This window comes from Lacerta agilis, chromosome 5 (genome assembly GCF_009819535.1).
Source record: "Lacerta agilis isolate rLacAgi1 chromosome 5, rLacAgi1.pri, whole genome shotgun sequence".
Classification (NCBI taxonomy): Eukaryota; Metazoa; Chordata; class Lepidosauria; order Squamata; family Lacertidae; genus Lacerta; species Lacerta agilis.
The window spans coordinates 35,937,059-35,958,297 of NC_046316.1; the positions used below are offsets into that span (position 1 = coordinate 35,937,059).

The 21,239-nt window shown below is 41.3% G+C and overlaps 1 protein-coding gene across 1 annotated transcript in view; it reads left to right on the forward strand.

Annotated features, from left to right (window-relative positions):
- Positions 1-1,622: 1,622 nt before the first annotated feature.
- The window catches only part of CFAP46 (cilia and flagella associated protein 46), a 71,750-nt gene continuing 52,133 nt past the window's right edge, over positions 1,623-21,239 (forward strand). The window contains exons 1-15 of the mRNA XM_033148068.1: positions 1,623-1,746; positions 1,841-1,972; positions 2,313-2,377; positions 3,334-3,498; positions 6,362-6,485; positions 9,841-9,935; positions 10,996-11,097; positions 11,982-12,081; positions 13,308-13,406; positions 14,101-14,291; positions 15,192-15,420; positions 16,352-16,472; positions 18,931-19,054; positions 19,449-19,576; positions 20,885-21,036. Coding sequence (XP_033003959.1) covers positions 1,723-1,746; positions 1,841-1,972; positions 2,313-2,377; positions 3,334-3,498; positions 6,362-6,485; positions 9,841-9,935; positions 10,996-11,097; positions 11,982-12,081; positions 13,308-13,406; positions 14,101-14,291; positions 15,192-15,420; positions 16,352-16,472; positions 18,931-19,054; positions 19,449-19,576; positions 20,885-21,036 — 1,851 coding nt within the window. The 5' untranslated portion in view covers positions 1,623-1,722. The remainder of the gene's footprint in view (positions 1,747-1,840; positions 1,973-2,312; positions 2,378-3,333; positions 3,499-6,361; positions 6,486-9,840; positions 9,936-10,995; positions 11,098-11,981; positions 12,082-13,307; positions 13,407-14,100; positions 14,292-15,191; positions 15,421-16,351; positions 16,473-18,930; positions 19,055-19,448; positions 19,577-20,884; positions 21,037-21,239) is intronic.

Here is a 21,239-nt window from a genome sequence, read left to right on the forward strand (position 1 = left end):
ACAAAAAAACAAACCTATGGCTCCAATATATTGTGGTCTCCTGTAGAGTGGGTGAAAGAGTGAATGTGGAAAAGTTATGAAACAGTCAACCAAAATGTAAAACTTTTTAGAAGTTTGTGTTCGTTGCTTTCAACATTTTAAAAACTTGTTTATATTTAATATTGTTTTGTTTAATTTGCAAGTTATTACTTTCCTGCCAGCAGATTTAGGGCAAAGTTACAACTAAGAAGGTATGGAGATAGCAATCAGGCAGCTCCTGTCAGATGCTGAGAGACATCAAGGTAAATGTTACCAACCATCTTTCTCTTTTTAAAAGATGTATAATGTTCACTCTTTCTTTTCCACATACTCAAATAGACTAGGGACTCTCGCCATAGATACAGATACTCCTTGATACAGATTGGGGAATTTCTAGGTAAATGTGCATAGGATTGCTGCTATCCATTGTGTAATAAAATCCCATGTATAATACAATTCTTTATGTTTAGATAAAAAGCCACAGAGAGGGGGGGACAGAGGGACAGAGAGATGTTAACCAGAAAGTTGATGGCTAGAGCCCACCTAGGGACAGCTGTGGGCAGGATCCCTGCATTGCAGGGGGTTGGACTAGATAGCCTTCGGTTCCCTATGATTCCATTATTCTAACTGTGCTTTATCCTATATAGCCTTATGTCTATTAATCTTACATATAGGGTGCATACATATTTCAGAATATCCTGATATCATAGTATGCTGAAACCAATTTCAGGCATACTGAGCTATGGCATAACCCCACTGGCAGCATAGAAATAGCAAGTCTTAAGGGTGGTATGTTACAGTTGCTCCTCATAGGGAACTGACACCCAGCTTCCACGATCAAAAAATATTTCTCATTTTGTTTTGGCTCATGTTTTCTGGTGGCTTGCATGTGGTGCGGTCTGAATGATTTGTCACACCTTAGACTATTGGCGACACCACAATAGATGGTGCATTGAAAGTCACACTTGATCTGTGCAGCTGCATCTTATGCTGCAACAGGCAATTGATCCTTCTAGCCAGCATTGTCTACTCCAACTGGCAGTAACCGTCTCAGGCAAAGATCTTTCACAGACCTGCTTTTGGAAATACTTTAATAGGAGATGTGAGGAGTTGAAACTGGGACTTCTTGCATGCAAATGATATGGGCTTTTTTCAGCCAGAACTCAGTTCTGGCATGTCTCAGGTGGGTGCCATTGTCATTATAAGAGAACAAGGGTTCATGATGAGTTCCAGCACCTAATTTTCTAGAAAAATAGCACTTGTTCAAGGCTTGTGAAGAACTAACTGCTCAGGGAACTGCTTTATCACATTTACATTTTGCTGGAACTGATACGACAGAAAGCAGCAGATCAAAACAAATCCTAGTTAATGATCATGCAAATTTGCCCTGATACATATTGATAGTCCAAAACAGTTTAATGTGTTAGGATGCAATCCTATACATACTTACTTGGGAGTAAGTCCCATTGAACTTAATGAGACTGGGGAGTATAGGATTGTGTTTTGCCTGGCTATGTCTGATTGTTTACATTATGAAAATAAAACAGGTATTTGTTCAAAATTGTTATGTTATTTTCTGCCTAATTTAAATTTTATTTTCAAGATGTTGAAGCACTGGACAGTGCTTACAAATTGATCAAATCAGCTAATGATGGGAAATCAGCCCTTGACGCCTTGGAGAGTTTCTCTTTTGACTTGTATGTTATGTGTGCAGAACAGGCTTATAAGGTAACAATATGCCCCTTTTGTAACAATACGCCCCATTTTACTTTGTGAGGTGTTTGTTCATCTTAATTTAAAACTGAAATCTGTTTAATTTTAGATGGGTTTTCTGGACATGAGCAATGACTGTCTACGAATGTATTTTAAAGGAAAACCTCCAGTTAACCAGTTTTTGGGTAGAGCATATTTGTGCAAGAGCCAATTATATACCCCTGTGTCTACTGATAATTTGGTGAGCATGTACTGTGAGTTTGGGTGTTGATTTTAAGGCTGTTCTTTTCTAATGATCAGGTGAAGGCAAAATTCCATGTTATATAGTAAACAGTATGACTTGCCTTCAAATAAAAGATAAATCTATGGAACCAGATTTTTTTCCATTCCCTCCCCCCACCCCCGGTGCACCCCATGAAAAGCCTTTCTGAAGGATACAGAAAATGATGTTGTTGGATAGGACATAGGGGTGGGGGTACTGAAGCAGAAAGGAGGGGAGGGATTTGTAGCTGGCTCAAGAGCTAATATGCACAACATATTTCTTGGGGGTTTAAAAAAATATATCTTTTGTTTTGTTTTAGGAACAATTTGACAAATTCATTGTACATTTGCTGAAAGTAGTTGACTTTGCGTTAGGTAACGCAAGGTAAGTCCTCTATATTTGGTTTCCATTTGGGGCACTCTTTGTGGGTTTCTCTGTTTCCATCATGCAATATTTCTGAACTGTGGTTCTTGACTAGAACAATTATATCACAGTGTGGAAGATTGCATTGAATCATTGTATCACAGTTTTCAAAAATGCACCCAAAACAGTGAACAATATATTTGCTGTTTTAGTTCACAGCTGCTGTGTTGCAGCAAAACAATGAAGATCATGTCTGTATTTGATCAAGTGGGATCCATCCTCCCAAATTAAGAAACCTTTACTAGTCCTTACTTTTATATTAAACATAATAGTCCATGACTATAGGATACAAATGAGTAGCAAGTCAGATTTCAGTCACTTGAAAATTGCAGAAATTAGAAGCTTATGTGAAAATAGGTGGCCGCTGAGACTACATAACACAGGTCCTGAAAGACCTACATTGGCTCCCAGTATGTTTCCAAGCACAATTCAAAGTGTTGGTGCTGACCTTTAAAGCCCTAAATGGCCTCTGCCCAGTATACCTGAAGGAGCGTCTCCACCCCCATTGTTCAGTCCGGGTGATGAGGTCCAGCTTTGGGGGCCTTCTGGCAGTTCCCTCACTATGAAATGTCAGGTTACAGGAAACCAGGCAGAGCAGCCTTCTCGGTAGTGGCACCTGCCCTGTGGAATGCCCTCCCACCAGATGTCAAAGAAATAAACAACTATCCAACTTTTAGAAGACATCTGAAGGCAGCCCTGTTTTTGATGCATTATTGTATTTTAATAATTTGCTGGAAGATGCTCAGCTTTTAAGGTGTGCCACACAGACCACCTTGCGTGGGTCACTTGCCTCAGGTTGGCCACCCATTAAATAGACGATACAGTGAAGTTGACAGCAAAAGCTTGGTGGGGCAAAGAAGCTCCGGGTCCATTTCATCCCTGCACAATATCATAATGTGTACTCTATTTTATTCCAGGTACTATTTTTTGATACATAATGCTTCGGTTATGTACTGGAGGATTGTAAGGCCATTTCTTAAACCTGGGTTCCGCCACTATCTTATTCCAAGCCTCTATCAGATTGTGCCTGCACTGAAGCATCCCACTGAGCAAGATAACGACTGGACTGCAGAACTGATGATGTAAGTTGAAGTTTCTTTCTTTCTTTCTTTCTTTCTTTCTTTCTTCCTTTCTGTATAAAATGCTTCTAGACCTCTCATTTGTATACAATACCAAGCTGGTATATATCAACATATTCAGATACAGTAAGAACATAAAATACCATTAAAGCAATACAAAACAATCGTAGAAATGAGTGGCTCATCTTAAGGAAATTTAAACAACTGAATAGGCCTGCTAGCATCAAAAGGTCTTCAAGTGACTCTTGAAAATTAGTAGCAAGGATTCTGGCTGAATTTATGCTGGAATGGTATCCCACAGCATGGGAATTTAAAAACATTCATTTTTACCCAAATGATTGATGGCTGAAAGATATTGTTCTTGGAAACTCTGGGATTCTTAGCTGCGAGAGTAGCTGGTTGGTTTTGGATGTTTGCTTTTCGTTGCTCACATGCCCAGACGCCATAACCCACTGCCCCCCCATCCATTAAATGACCACTCATGACAACATTCTTTGATTCAAATTAGGCCACAATTTTATTGATTAAAGATGTACATGGCTTAGGCTTAGGCTTTGGGTATAACCATTTCAACCAGCCCGCCTGCTGGTTGATTCTTCCAGGGGTTGAATCTGTGGCAAGGGAGTCCTATGACATACATCAAATTGGGACTCCCCACAAAAATCGCCTTTGAGGAGAGCTATGGCCCTAGCCCCTGTCTAGGTGTCCAGACAGCAGCACCTCCACCGGGATCCCTTTAATGGGATACCCCATTCCCTTGGAGGGCAGGCAAAGCCTTACAACCTCCCCTCCAACCATGACTTTTACCCAATGCCTTACCCACTAATGTTGTTACTATAAGGTAGGCAAAAACCCCAAAGAACAAATTCCTCCTGAGCACCAAATGCAGCAAACAATCGTAATCCATAGTAAAGTCAGAAAACGAACACCATCTCCATGATGGGCAGGAGCCAGCCTAACTCTAGCGAGGGTGGGAGGGAGATTAAAAGTGCCAGGTATGCAGCCCAGCACTCTTTAGATACTCTGGGAGTGGACCTGAGTGAAGTCCTCAAAGGACTCATTCAGGCCCACTCCCAGGAGTGCCTGCCCCTTGACCTAGCCACTATTGGCCAATTTGCAGCCGCACCCGATTCAAACACTCCAGTAATGTCTCCCATCAGTCAGGGTCCCAGCTGAAGAGACTGGGGGACCGGCAGGATGCAGCCACCCACCATTGACATAACACAGTATTTTAGATGTTTTAATTGTATTGTTGTAGCACTGGGGTGTTTGTGAAATAGAAATGTAATAAATAACAAAATAAATAACAAATAAGTATATTGATCATACTTTAATGCATTTTCATTTTGTGCGCCAAAGGACTACAAGTAGCTAAAGCTCCCCCCTCCTGCTTTTTGCTGATCCAGAAGTAGCCAGTCTTTGGCAAAATTACAGAATGGTCTTTCCTACTTTAATTTAGGGAAATCCTGGCAGTCCGTTATATTGCAGGAGATCATGGTTCGTTGTGTATTTGCAAACTTCAGATTGATTTCTGGCTTCTTTTCCTTCCTTCCATATGCCTAGATTGTAGCAGAGCTTCCTTTTTCTCTTGACACACATATGCTTTGCCTTGGCAGAGATGCCAACTGCACACTGGAGCCTTTGTCCTTGTCAGTTTTCATTGAACTAAACAGATGAGACTTGTTGGTCTTTTATTGCCAATCAGATTACTGCCTCTTTCAAATGAAACTACTGGAAGACATGGTGTTGACTGATGGAAGGGAAAGAAAACTGATGGTATTTCTGAGATGATTATAATGGCTCTTCATAGGCTCATAACATTTCCTCTGGAGGGAAATAAAAGAGAAAAGAAATGGAACTGGCTAAAAAGTTCTAGCCAATCCAATGCTGGCTCAGGTTTCTAAACTTAAGTCTGTCTGCATTCATCGGACTTTCACCCTTACTGTCAACATTGATTAAACAAAGGACTTAATTTACAATAGGCTGTTAATATAGTATTCTGCTGAAATAACTTTAGAATCAGCAAGCAAATTGGAGTACTGAGGGAATTTGAGATGACAGGAAGAGTGCATCAAGACTGTTTGTTAGCTTCCTTGCTCAGTCATTGTTGTTTTTTAGAATCATGTTAAGCACATATATCTTATTATTTGAGTGCAAGTGCTTCTAACCTATCAAAAATGTCAGTTACCTAAAGGAAACTTAAGTTAGCAATTTGACTGATGCAGTGCTGGCAAAAAACAAACTGACAAAAAAAATTTTTAAGTTTCTTAGAACATACAAGGAAGGATAAAAAGTAAAATACATTTTACTGAAAAGAGAAAAAATATATCTGACAGAAAAGAGAAAAATACATTTTACAGGGCTGGAACTTTTGAACAACTGGTTGGTTGGATTAATCTATTTTAAAACATTTCAATTGACTAAAAAGCTGCCCCTGATTAACTGGATAACATTTAAAAAGTCCATCATTTTAAATAAGGAACCCTGTCAAAACTGCTGATGGTGGGTGCTATCTTACAAGAGGCTTTCATCCTACCCTATGCCTTTTCTAAGATGGTGATTGTATCGTTTTGTAAGCTTGTATACAGATGAAATCAACAAAAACTCATATGATTGTCAATGCAAGAGTGCTTCAGATGGCTAGCAATTTGAAAAGGAGCCTGGAATGGAAGCTAAAGGTTATACTTGCAACAGGTAAATCAAAATAGGCCGCTATGTCTGTGCATTCCTTTGGATGTGAGTACCTTAATAAACAAATGGTCTTTTGCAGCTTTCGAATGAGATATGGTGATTTAGTAACATTGCTCATTTATAAACACCTTGCACAATTGTGTTTACAATAAACATTATTTTGTTTGTGTTGCAGAGAGTTGCTTGAGTGTTTCCTGGATGCTAACAGAACACAAGAAGCTATAGAATTTTCGTCAACTGCAGCAGCGTTTATTAAAGAATATGTTCCAGGGAGATATAAACAAATATTTTCAATAATGGTAATTTCTGTTAATCAACAAAGGAATCATATGGTTTCCTATTGTAGTGGTGGGGAACATTTTTTTTAGCCCAAGGGCTTCATTCCCTTTGGGGAAACCTCTGGGGACCACAAGCTGTAGCGGACTCACCACTTAATACCACCAATTAATAAGGCAGTGGATCCACTCCCACTAACTGCTCCCTATTAAATATAGTACACCCACATCACGGTACACCCATAGCACAAATTTCTACAATTTACCACAGATTATCTAGTGAGGGACTTGTGTGAGGGAAAACTTAATGTTTTAGAGTCTGAGGCAGGAGCTGAACAAACAAACAAGAAACGTTTATTGGGTGAAAGAGATTTATGAAACAAAGTGGATCAGGAAATGATTTCTTTCAGGTAGAAGTTAACTTATTTACTTTGACTATAAGATGTCTCGTGTTTAAACACAACACTATGGCACAGCTCCTCTTAATCAGTTGGTACACTTCAGTGTTTCCGTGTGCAGCTCTGGTTCACCAGAAGCGGCTTAGTCATGCTGGCCACATGACCTGGAAGCTGTACGCTGGCTCCCTCGGCCAGTAAAGCGAGATGAGTGCCGCAACCCCAGAGTCGTTCGCAGCTGGACCTAATGGTCAGGGGTCCCTTTACCTTTACCTTTTTACACTTCAGGTAGATAAATATTCAGGTTTCCAGAATAGATGGGGAAATGCTCAACTCAGTTTCTGTTACTTAGATACTGTATTGCAGTTAAATGCTTTCAGCAACAGACAGCTTCCTTCACAGCTTAAAACTTTGGTTCATGAGTCAAGGGCTCTTCTTCTCAGTTACCCACCCTCTTAACCATCCCACACCTGAGGTATTATAAATGGTATAACAGGCTAAGGGGATCACCTCATCCCTTGTTACAGTGGTACCTCGGGTTAAGAACTTAATTTGTTCTGGAGGTCCGTTCTTAACCTGAAACTGTTCTTAACCTGAAGCACCACTTTAGCTAATGGGGCCTCCCTCTGCCGCTGCGCCGCCAGAGCACAATTTCTGTTCTTATCCTGAAGCAAAGTTCTTAACCTGAAGCATTATTTCTGGGTTAGTGGAGTATGTAACCTGAAGCATATGTAACCTGAAGCGTATGTAACCTGAGGTACCACTGTACTGGGTTGGGAGTCTTCAGTACCTAGAAGAACTCTCCCCTCCTGGCTATCCTGAGACCCAGGTAGCTTGAATACCCACAATATCTACCTCTACTGGTTCAGTCACAGCCCTCCCAGAACACTCCTGTCTGTATACCTTTCCCAGACCCTTAACCCGGTCTCCCTATCCATGTTTTCTGTCCTTGCACTATGGACAGTCTCCTGAATGTACATGTTTAACTTAACTCAGAACCAGTTCTCCCTATCTCCCAACCTGAAACTTGTCTAACATCTCAAATCAAATCCCATCCCTCTTCTCAAACCCAGCCCTATCTCTCATCTTAAATCCAGCCCTATCTGACTCTCTCCCTCAAAAACTTCTCCTTTTATTCTCCCCCCCCCGCAAAAAAGTGCTATCCCCCCCCCCAGTGGCTATACTGACTCTGTAGCCAATCAGCGAGAGGCTCCAGCACTCTGGTGGAGTTTCAGAGGAACTGCATCAACAGACTCTAGTGTGACTCTGCTGCCCATCACACATGGTAATGGTGGTTATCAAGTCAGAGGCATAGGTTACCTTTGTAACACAGAGACACTCATCTCTATCCAGGCAATCAAGAGGCGTTATCACAACTCAGAGACACGTTTCAGACACGCAAAGCAGGCAAAGAGTACACAGAGCAAGGCTAGTCAGGAGTGTGGCCTGAGGGACTCTTGAGAGCCAGCTGGAAAGGGTTTGAGGGCTTCATTCAGCCCCCCCTCCCCGGTTCTCCACCCCTGGCCTCCTGTCTTGCGAGGCAAAATAGAATTTCTTGGAAATTGCATTTAATGATAAACCTGATCATTTTAAAACAATGAGTTGAATGCTGTCGCCTCCCCCCTCTATTTTTTTTTTTAACTGAAGGCCATTTCAGGTTACCCAACTTTCTAGAAAACTTTGTTCAATTCTGCAACTAAAAGTAAATCAGCCTGGTAGAATTCTGTTGCAGTTGTTCATTCTGCCCTGTAGTACACACCCTAGGAAAAATGACTATCTGAATCTGATCACTGAGCATTATCAAATATGTATGCATTTGATGCCTAATAAGATTGGTGGTTCCCCCTGCCCTTCTGTTCCATTTCTTTTCATCTTTTTGCTTCTTTCCACATGATCAATCTTGGGGTAATGGGGAATGGATCTTGCATAACATTTCATGAAATGAAAAATGTACTGGATTTCCCACGGATGTAATATTAATAAAGCCATAAGATAAAAGTAAATCAGGTCGTGCTTTATACACTGCTCAAAGGTACCTTTGAGAAAAGCAACCTAGCAGTGGTCTTAAACTACAAAAGCAATTGAAAAATGGCTAGTGAGCTACAGCTCTCAGAAGTGCCACCAATCATTTCTGTAATAACCACATAATAAGTGAGCATTCCAGTACACCTGCAGTCCATGAGAAAGGGAAGTTGAAAATGATCTACTTAAGCAAAGTGGATTGTTTAAGTTTGTTGCTATAAAGCTTCAATTTGGAATAGGCAAAATAAGCAGAAGAAAGATTGAATTGAAACTCTATAGCATAGCAGATTATTCAGTAAGTTCACATTTGCACCCGTTGCTTAATGTTTAGTTGCTAGTTTCACAATCCAGAATTGAGGTCATTCTCCTTGCTCACTTTAGTGGAGAGAAGCATCCTACACTTTGGAATCCCATCTGGAAGGGAGCTTTGTGTGCTAAGTGAAGCCTTTATAAATGTATAGGACTTAATGTTCAAACATAAGAAGTTTCTTCTGGATCAGCCCATGGCCAACATGCCCCAACATTCACTTTACACTTTCTTACACTGCATTTGTCATTTTACTGCCTGCTCTCCCAGTTTGGAGAAATCCTTTCAAAGTTCTTCACATTCCTTTTCATTTTAAGCACCTTGAACAGTTTGGTATCTTCAGCAAACTTGATTATCTCACAGTTAACCCTTAACTCTAAGTCATTTGTGAGGAAGTGAAAAAGCACAGGTGCCAATGCTGATCCTTGGGGAATCCCTCTATTGAGACTTGTCCATTTATTCCTACGGTCTGCTTCCTGTTTCTCTCCTTTTCTTCCATAACTGCTAAGGTTGCTCATGTCTTTGTTGAGGCTATGGATGTCAGACAATGGCATCGTTTGCAAACTTAAACATGCAGGAAAATGTTGTGAAGCATTTTAATCTTTCTTGACTTGCTCCTTGCTTTAAATGCTGATACAAATTTTATAATTTATAGGTGCGTTACAAACTAATGGAAGTTTTAGATATAGAAGACGAAGTGGAAAGTTCCGCCAATCTGAACATTATTTATAAAATCCAAACAATCAAGTTGTAAGTATTGGTTAATGTAGATGAGAATCTCAATTGTTTAAATCAGAGCTTTCCAAACTTTTTATGCTGGTGACACACTTTTGAGACATGCATCATTTCACGACACAGTAATTCAGTTTTCCTAGCAAACTGGAGGTTAAACTAGCCATTTTCCAGACCCAGGAGGAGTGTGGGGAGTTTTCACATGACACACATACACACTGATGTGTACGACACACAGTTTGGAAAGCTCTTGTTTAAACCATATGTGCAATATTCAATGCACTCATTCCGTCAGCATAGGAAATTTTGGGTACACAGTAGGATTTTGCCTCCCTCTCTTTTTCCTGCTTGCTCCCTAAATCTCTTCTGGATTTCCTCTCAACCTTCCAGAAAAGATCTGGGGAGAGGAGGCGGGGAGTTCAGCTGCTCAAATGGAAATCTTTGCGCTAATGGAGCAAGTGCATTGGATACCACCCAAATTCTAGAGGTGGGCTGCAAATCCAGAAAGCCATGAGTGGGAGAAAAACTGCTAGTGCAGTTCAACATCGAAGTAAGGAGCAGTTGCCTTGCAGGATTAACCCCATCCCTTTTTCTCTCTGTGAAATAGTTGCAGGCACATCCAGCAGCAGTATCCTATGTAGCTTGTTATTCAGGTGTTGGCCTGAATTGTTACTCAACTTAGGTGAGCAGATGAGTGACATATTGCAGATCTGTCTTATAGAGAGAGGGTCAGTCATAAATGTTTGCTGAGATGGCTACTGAGATGATCCTCAATATAAGAATAAAGCACTCAGAGTCTTCCCTCCCCACTCAGCTCTTCATGTTTCCTGAACGGAATTGAATTTGGCATGCTCTTATGAAAGATGAGATTGCTTAGAGTGTAACTTTTGCTTGCCAAGGCCTGTTGTCTTAGGAAGACAGGCCAAATCAACTTTTGATTTAGTCTAGGTAATTTAAAAACAAACAAACAATACTGTATTCATAAATCCTGCTTGTGTTAGAGGGGGAAATGTTGATTGTTTAATAAGTTTTGAAATGTTCTTCTGTTAGTGATCATTGCATTATAAAATAATTGCAGGCAGTTAGATAAAAATGAAATTCCTCAAGACGTTGATACAGAGTTGAAAACAATATACGGAATTTTGAAAGGATCCAGAAGGAAATTAAACCGTAAAGATAGGTAAGTTTCATGTGTTAGCAACACTCTAGAAGCTCTTTTTTAAAAAACGTAAGCATTTGCTATTTATCTTACATCCATACCAAGAAGATAAGAGTTGACAGAATGTCTCCCATGCTATATTAAAGCTCTATAAGATCCAAAGATCTTTCGTGATTTGTCCTTGGGACACAATCCCTCCCAGCACCAATGAAGTTGTTGTGATGAGGGTTTCATGCAACTCTCTCCCTCCTTGGCATATGCTAGCCATTACCCAGAACGGAAGGCCTGTGTGCTTGTGTTTTCCTCCCTCCTGCCTTCCCTGCCCAACTCAAGTCCAACCTTGGAGTTTGCTTCAAGCTCAAACAAAGTCACAGCTGGAGTCCTGGGTTGGGAGGGAGAATTGAATATGGAAATAACAAGTGCAGAGCTTCCCATGCACATCCCATATGTGTGTGGAGGGATCACAGTAGAACCCAATGGAGGACTCTGCTCCCATTATTTCGGAAAATGTTCCGCCTTCTTAAGTAATTCATTACATTTCCCTTTATGTTCATTCCACTGTATTTGGGGTGGGGGTTTGCTGTTTTATCCATGGCTCTCTTCTTAACCTCCTTTTTCACATAGCAGCATCCAACCACTGCCTTTTGAACAGCTGACTCTGGTAACTGGCTTGCTGGGCTACATGCCCATTTTCTCCCTTTCTCTCATAATTTGTTTGGAGGTGGGATTGTGCTTTTTAGAAGTTTAAGAGATTTCCCTGAGCATGCTCAAACGTCCATATTTATGGAGGGCTGGGGATTTTTTCATGTACTCTCATTTTAGGTTTATAGTAATAAATAAGCAATAAGTGATTTCTTTGCCAACACGACTTCTATCCTAATTGGTTTTATTTTCTACTTTTCCAGAATTTCCTTGCTGCTGGAAATGGCTCGACTTTGCTTGAAACTAAATTGTATACCTATTGCGTCTTTATGTTTAAGCGACCTGTTCAAATATAAGATTACCGTGAGTGTCAGGAAATTCTTTTTTGGATTACTTTGTTCTATCATTCTTTTTTATTCTTGTATGAGTGTCAAGCTGAACAAAGAGGAAAAGATTCCAGTCCTAGAGCTATTATCAGAGACAATTAAAGTCACTGCTCCCTAAAGAACAATTGATTGCAAAAAGTAAGGAGACAATGTATTGTTGGAAATAAATTATTATTTTGCTGTATATCTATACATTTAAAACTCAGAAAGTTTCGCAAGGACTGGCTATCCTGTTTGGCCCAGTGGGCCATTATCCTCAGTTGTGTTTGTGATAGAAATGATGGGTTGTTTCCAACTAAGTTATGCTCTGAGTAGAGCAAATTAATGGACCTAAGTGGGTCAAACTTGTTAATTTCAATAAGTCTGCTCTGAACACGAGATGGTTGGACAGTGTTCTCAAGGCTACTAACATGAGTTTGACCAAACTGTGGGGGGCAGTGGAAGACAGGAGTGCCTGGTGTGCTCTGGTCTAAGGTGTCATGAAGAGTTGGGCACAACTAAATGACTAAACAACAACTCTGAACATAACTTAGCTGGATACATTCCAATGTGGTTAATTTTCATGACTCCTATCTTACAAAATAATTCTATTTAGCCACAACAAGCAGTATGTTTCTACCTCCCCGCAAAGCCCATGTTGCTGATATTATACAGGGTGGAAAGGGGGACATCCACTTGTTCTTGTAGATTCTTAACCTATCCCCTTTGCACTGTTTATATTAAATGTTAAGTATTGATACACCGATAATACATATCAGCACAGGGAGTTGCCCACATCCCTGTTATCATACAACATCAGCACAGATCAAAGGCTTTTTGGGATTGCAGGGATGTAGCAGCAGGTTAGATGGCAGTCTGAAATTATCTATCTGCACAATCTATCTATCCAACCAACCCAAGTGTCCTCTGCCACTCAACACTCCCCTTCCCTTGCCCTGCCCAGGTAAACAGCAAAAATACCAGTCAGGAGGATGGCTTCGCCACAATGCATGTAGGCCTACTATAATTGTGTGTATAAGACAGAAACAACTCTAACTGAAAATAATGCTTTGTGTATCTGATAAAGTGGATTCTAGTCCATAAAAGCTTATGCCATAATGGATCAGTTTGTTTTTAAGGTGCCACAAGCCTCTTTGTGGCATTTACTGCAACACCTTGGTCTACAAACACATTCCTGCGTGAAAAATATGCTTATATTAATAGGATCCAGCAAGAGAAATTGAACTGGACTGCTTGGAATGTGATTGCGAAGTCCAGAAACTTGGGCCTAGAATTGCAACTTATGCTAAAAGTGTTGTTGAGGTATGTTTGTTCTTTAATTGACACTGCTTTGTAGAGAAATCTGCCCCTTCCACATAGGATTTGGGTGTTTCCCCCCCCTCCTTCCCTTCTGTGTCTTTTTCCCAAATCATGAAACATAGTTACAGAGGAAAGATAGGGAAGTGTGCCCCAAGCTGGAGGGAAGAGAGTGGTCTGCTGGTCAATAACTGTTGTCATAGAAGATTGCAAACAAATTTCTGTAACTCATGTGCTACGCCTCATAATCAGTATATGACGACTGCAGGACAGTCCTGCAGACTTTTATGCCTTGCCAGCTGTGAGAGCATGCATGCAGCCAATGCACTCTCAGCCTGTGAGGTACCCCCCCCCCCAGGAGAGGCCACTGCTTGGCCCATTTGAGATGCAGCAGCTGGCTGGAATTTGAGCCAGACATCCCGACGGCCAGGGGGAAATCCCCTAACGGCCGCCTGACCATGTGTGCTCTGTTCTCACTGCCCAGGGATGGCGGCCGAGGGTGAGGGACCTTGACAGGCACCCACTCAGAAAGGGGTAAGCATCCACTGCCAATAAGATGGTACAAATTATGAATGGGAAAACAGTTTGTGTTCTTGGGAGAGGCTATCAACATGCTGTCCAGACTTCCCTCTAGTCAGCAGATTAAGTTCAGGAAACACTGTTTCTATAATCAATGCAAAGTGTATTTTTATACTTGTAGGCTCAGCTAAAAACAATACAGAAACTTGACCTAATTTTGAATCGTGCCATTCGACTGAAGGACCCTAACGTTATTCAGGCGGTATGTGCTACCCTGTGGAATACCTGCTTACCATTACTGCAGCACAACTTGCAACAGCATGTCCGAAGACCATTGCTAGCTATTGCTGAAATCCTAGAGAAAATTGACAGGTAAATGGGTTTTGATAAGGGTTGTTTGTTGTTTTACGGCAGGCTTCCTCGAACTTGGCCCTCCAGGTGTTTTGAGACTACAGTTCCCATTATCCCTGACCGCTGGTCCTGTTAGCTAGGGATCATGGGAGTTGTAGGCCAAAAACATCTGGAGGGCTGAGTTTGAGGAAGCCTGTTTTACGGGATCTGATACTCTTTGTATGAACATCTGATGTATCAAGGAGCTGCGTTTTACTTATCACATTAGCTCTCCAGGTAGCAGTTTTTCCCAGTCTTTCTATAGAGATTCTTTTTAACCAGATATCTGGCGCATATACAAACAACCCATGGCTTTACCACTGAGCTAAAGCTTCTCAGTGTTCTAGCCTTCCTATGTGACTATAATAATGCCACAGTTACTTCACTGTAAGATAATACTTTATGCTGTAGATTAAGTTATATACAGTGGTGCCCCGCTAGACGAATGCCTCGCAAGACGAAAAACTCGCTCGACAAAGGCATTCGTCTAGCGGAAGGCTGCCCTGCAAGACGAATTTGTCTATGGGGCTGCCTCGCAAGACGAAAATTTTTTGTCTTTTTTTTCGTCTAGCGAAGGCGCAGCTGTCATTGCCGCTTCGTTAGACGAAAAACCCGCTAGACGAAAATTTTCGCAGAACGAATTATTTTCGTCTAGCGGGGCACCACTGTACATGAATCCTTTGTAAATTGTTCTGTCGTTGCCCTTCAAGAGCCAGTAATTATCATTATACATATTTATATGACTCTCTCTTTGACAGACTTACTGCAAGTGGAAAAGGGAAAGGTTTTTCCATCCAAATAAATCATTATTGTAATACAGATGCGTCACATAAGAAGAAAGCACCTCTTCATAGTTTTATTGAATATGGTTATGTTTTCTAGCATGTTGATTTTGTTACGTTGCCAAGTTCATATGGAAATTGCCCGCATTGAAGAAAATGGAGACAGAATAGAGGCTGCCATGGAACATTTGCAGAAGGCGATTTATCTTGATAACAAGGGGCTGTATCATGAATACCTTAAAATGGCTTTCAATCGGCTTAGTTTAAATACAATGTTATACCAGCCCCTGGAGCGTCTAGAAGACCAAGCAAGCTTGATGATTGAACAGGTAACTGCTGGTGAAGTTATTCAAGTATATCAATAATAATATAATCTATCTATAAACTAGGTACTCATGTCTCTCCCTGTGTGTCTATAACACAAATAAAAAGCAGATGCAGATTTGACTGAGATAAGTAGTTGATCTTTCTTCATCACAAAGCAACCTATTGAAAATCTATATTAAAATAAAGGGTTATGCTCAATGTATATTTTGGGAGACAGATGCTAAATGAATAAATTTAGTTTGTATGTCCTCACTTCCATAACTTATTATAATTTTAACACTTTTTAGGATTTTCCAGAAATACTAATCAATAGTAAAGAGCCATGTTTATTTTATTTTATCCATTTGTATGTTTTCACATAACGTTAATGTACTCTGAGTGGCTTACAATAAATGAGAAAAATGCAACTGAAATACAAAATAATATATAAAATCATTTTATCCAACGCTACATAAGACACTAATGCAGTCTCTCTGGCAGCAATCCCGGAGTGAGAATGGGTGTGAAGAGAGATATGGTTTAAAAGAGGCCCCAGAAAAAGCATACATAATAAATGTAGCAGTTGCATTTATAAAATAGGGGTTTATGAGCCTCTGCCGAATCACTAACTGAGGTGGTGAATGCTAAGAGGGGAGGTATCAGTATGCTGAGGGGAATGCTAAAGTTTACAGACCAAAAAAAAATTGTTTTAAAGTAACCCTAAGAGGAAATCCGCTTTCCTACCCACAAGCAATTTACTGAGGAGTGAGCATACCGGTATCTAGTAGCCACAAAAATTTCAGTGTCAGCCAGAAAAGAAAACTGAGGGAAGGGACAATGGAACGATGTATTTTGGAGGAGAGGGTGACTGACTTCTCTCAGGAGACGGGGATATACCACCACATTTTATTGTTGTTCCTACCTGTGTAATAACAAATGATTTCCTTTGTTTAGGCTAAAAAAGGGACTCAAAAGGCTAGTGTGAGGAAAAAACGGTCTCTGTTGGTGAATGCTGGCCATGCACTTGCTCCTGAGGCATTTCAGATTGTCCTTGATAGTGAAAATGAAGTTAAAGGTATTATCATCTATCTGATGAAGCTTGTGTTGATGATATTTTGCCTAATCTACAGAATTGGATTTCAGCGGTCAAATACAGAGCCAGGCGGAGTAGAGTTTAATGAAATGTGTAAACTTTGTGGATCCTGCATCTACAACTGCTCCATTCATTGTAGTGGCTGTTTCCTACCCTTCCTACCCTTTATTCATGGCAGCTCAGCTCACATTGAGAAGGTTTCTAGTGAACTTCAAAATGGAAATTCAGTAGCTCCTTCACTTTAGCAATAAGAACAAGGTAGCCATATTTACCAGTTGACTACATTTCACACTGCTGGCCGTGCTTCACCCCTATATAGAAAAGGACCACAAATCCTACGAGGCTTCACCTTCTGGGTTGGGGTGTGCATTCAATGTGATTATTATTTAACGTGAATGCTAGGGGGAAATACAAGGTAAAATTGCAGTGGATAATATGATGGTACTCATGCCATCTTAACAGGTGTGTTGTGTTGCATGATGTAGTAGATTAGGGTTTCCCAAATTTGTGTCTCCATCTGTTTTTGAACTACAATTCCCATCATCCCTAACCGCTGATCCTGCACTGGGAGTTGTAGTCCGAAAACTGCTGGAAACCCAAGTTTGGGAAATCCTGTAGCAGATAGATTGTTTTGGCCAAAGAAACTTGAGTTCAAACTCTACTCAAACATGACCCTGGGCCAGTCACACTGTTAGCCTAAATTATGTTCTTGTAAGGATAACAAGGGCTAAGGCCTAACCTTGAGCTGCTGGGAAAATGCGACATTAATAGTCTTCACATCCCCATCTTCAGGGGAAATGTCCTTTAAAACAATGTGAGGCAATCCATTTTGGGTGACAAATCCCAGAGTGGTTGCCATTGCACGGACAGGCGGTGACCCCCCCCCCAACACAAAGCCAGCTCCCACGTGTAATAAAGACATACAACACTGTATTATGGGATTAAGATTCAGATGTAGGGAGACCTTGGTTTAGGCCTTGGGAGTTTATCCCTCCCAGTCCCTAGCCGGGGATCTGGGGAACACCAGGTTTATCCAGATTGAGTGGGGATTGGACTGGATCTGGAGAACTTCTGTTCAAGCAGAGAGCCCACCTCACAATTGGCCGCAACATGGGGGAGACCAATGACAGCTTCTCGGCGTATGGCCAGTGACTCCCCTCAGAACAACCCCTTTAACGGGCAACCCTGGGATTGCTGCCGCAGGGGGAGTGTGGGTCACTGCTTCACCCCCCCCCCCTTTTAGGGAAGAAAGACTAAAGGATTCCACCCAAGGCCTGGCCCTTTAACAGTGACTAATACGTAGCAGCGCCAGCATACCTGTGAAGAAGAAGTTAACCTGCAAAAGAAAGCTTAACTGAGGGAGGGCAGGGTGGGAGAAGCTCTGGAGCCGACTGTAATCCCCCAGGTAAGTTCCACCCTCTATTGTGTGGATAGGGAAGTCCCACCCCCTACCTGGCCAACTCTCCTGGCAACGCCTCCCCCACCAGGATTGGTTGACTGTCCGAGGTTTGGCAGGAACCTCCAGGTATCCAGCCGGGGGGGGGACTCCAGGCAATACTGCAAGGAGCCATGTAGGATCAGGGGTTCTGCGCATGTCCATGCAAAGTACGCCCCCCATTTGATGTGGGGAGTGGTCATTCTCCTGCCTCCAACCTGTCATGGATTGAACAAATCAGCTCTAGTCCAGAGTAAGGAAACTACCGTATTTTTCGCTCCATAGGGTGCACCGGACCATAGGATGCACCTCATTTTTAGAGGAGGAAACAAGGGAAAAAATATTTTTCTGGTTTTCCTCCTCTAAAAGCCCTGGTTTTTTTGAGGATCAGCTAAAAGTTTTGCAGCTTTTTTTGCAAAGGGAAAAGCCCTGGTTTTTTTGAGAATCAGCTAAAAGTTTTGCAGCTTTGGGGGCAGGGGCGGGTTGGGGAGGAGGAGCCCGGTATGCCGGCGCGCGAGCGCCCACTCCAACGCCATACCCCTCATCCCCCGCTCGCCCACCCCCCCTCCCGAGGGGCGGCCAGCGCGGGAGGGAGGCAGACGGAGAGGGGGCAGGCCGGGGGCGCCGAGGGATCACCGCGCCACGGCGGCCGATCCCTCTAAGATGGCCCTGGTGTTAATGTTACATTAGCATACATTATGCGTCTAGGATGTGTTATAAAATGTTTTCCCTCCAAGTTTATATTTCCTCAAGCCAACAGTAGCTTGTCAAAGACTTGAAGATGCTTTAATATCTTTCATAGGAATCTTTATCTTTCAGCCATTGGGGTCATGTCTGAACTGGTTTGCTGTTGTTGAATTAGTTAGGTAGCATTTATGGTATGTTTATCCTGCAGTTGTTCATTCAGTGACTAAATCATCCTAGTAAGCAGATTTTGAAATTACTGTGGTAGTAATATCATGAGTATAGTACAAACCTGTCTGCATTTTTCTCCTTTTCTATTAGTTGCTTCAAGTAAAAGTAAGGGTCCAATTGGCTATCTCTGTGCAAAAGCAGAGCACCACTCCAGAAATGTGGAGAAAGCAGATGGGCATTTGAAGAGAATAGGACGCGAAAACGAAAAAGAGCGGTAACATTGAAAAACTTTTCTGTTTGATTTTTTTATAGTGAAGTCTTTGAATTGGGGACTGTGTCCCTGCTCACTACAGCCACCTGTCAATAATCAAATCAGGAAATTCTGTATCAGAATACACAGAACTCCTGCATTCTAATAAGGACAGACTATCCTGATTTGATCATTCTCATGCTTAATTCTCCCCACGAAATCAGTAGTGCTTAGTTTGGGATGGATTGTGTTCAAATGTCATTGTGGCTAGGGGAACACCTCTTCATATGTTTTAGGACTAAGTTTCCGCATCCTGTAAATGAGTATGTATTCCTGCATTTGTTTGTGCAGTCTTTTTTCCTAGGGTTTTTTGTTTGTTTGTTATTGAAAATTTATTTGGATCTTTTAATTGGTGCAGAATCAGACTTTGGTCAGAAATCGCAAAAACAGCACGGAAACAATGTGTGTGGGATGTGTGTCGGGCTGCGTGTAGATTCTGTCTCTTGTATGATGGCAATCAAGCGAAGGTGTCAAAACGCAAGAAGTGTAAGTCAGTGTACTATGTGTAGTATTTTATCAGGTGGCATCAAGAAAATGCAAATGTTTTTTCTTTCTTTTTTTAAGTAGAGACCTGTTTCTGACCTGTTCAAATTCTCAAAACAACCTACAAGGGCATTTGGGCAAGTCAGTACCCATATTTGATGTAACAATGAGCTAGAATGAGCAGAATGGCTAACATTTTTTTGGCCCAAGGTCCAAATGTAGATAATCTGGAAAGGGGGTTATCACCTTCTCTCTGTTCATCAAATGATTGATGAGGAGGGAGGGGAAAATTAGCAACCCAATCAAGGCACTGGGTTTCTTCTACCCCAGAGCTGTGTCATTTTTAATTTAGTCATTTATTTTGCTGATGCCGTCAACATTAGTGGGGTCTTGGGTGTCGGGAAAAAATTCAGGGCCAGATCCGCCCCTGGAATTGGGATGTGTGTGTTAGTGGCATCAGCTACAGAAATTTAGATATGGATAACATTACTCTAGTGGTAAATAGATTTTGTGCTATACTCTACCAGTGGACCTGCTGAAACCCACAGGGTCAGCCCTAGATCTACCAAATGTTCCTTGGCTCTCCTTTCCAACCAAAATAACCTCTTGAAGTTCAGCTTCTCCCTTCATCTGCATGCTTGCTTTGGACCCTGCACCCTGAGCCAGAAGTATCTGCTCCCATGCCCCAGATACCAGAATTTGTCATTTCAGGTCATAGCAACCATATTGTAATCTGTATCTGTACTTAAATTAAAACAAAATTAAAAATTAAAAAATTCCTTCCAGTAGCACCTTAGAGACCAACTAAGTTTGTTCTTGGTATGAGCTTTCGTGCGCATGCACACTTCTTCAGAGACACTGAAACAGAAGTCACCAGACCCTTATATATAGTGAGAGAGTGGGGAGGGGTATAATTTAGAAGGGTGGTGGGAATGGGTGATTGGCTGATCAAGAAAAAAAAAACCTGGAAATTTTCTGCCTCTAGTTGTCTCACAACCAAGGCCTTCTCTGTGAACATTCATATTTATGCTGGTGCAGGAGGAAACACTTGGGATCTGATCAGCCACGAAAGCTCATACCAGGAACAAACTTAGTTGGTCTCTAAGGTGCTACTGGAAGGAATTTTTTATTTTTTATTTATTTTTTTATTTCTAACATCCAAGAACCCAAAGGAAATTTGAATTGCATTGTTAATGGGGGGGGGAACAAATTTAAAACTGGAAAGAAGGGCTTTATCGTTTTAAAAGCTTACATAACACATGCCTGCATTAAAAAGTTCTTAAAATAATGCACATTATTTCTTTTTCTTAGTATTCAAGAAAAAAGCAAGTATTATTATGGCAGATGAGGAACAGGAAGCAAATGTGCAAAGAGAATTACCGGCACCTTCACCCACCAAATGCTTCTCTTTAGAAAGAGATTTATTAAGAACTTTAGCAGAAGTAAGATTCATTAATGCAGAGGTTAGTAAACTGTACAGCGATCAAAATAATTATCTCTCTCTTTCTGCCCTTGGTTTCATATATGCAATGCTAATAAGGCAATGATATCCACTTATGCAAGCTAGCTACTGATGGCTGCTTATTTACAAGAGAAAGGGCCATAAAAATGTTGTCTAATGCAAGTGCTTATGCTGTTTATCTCTTATATGAGTAGAGCTCTGAAA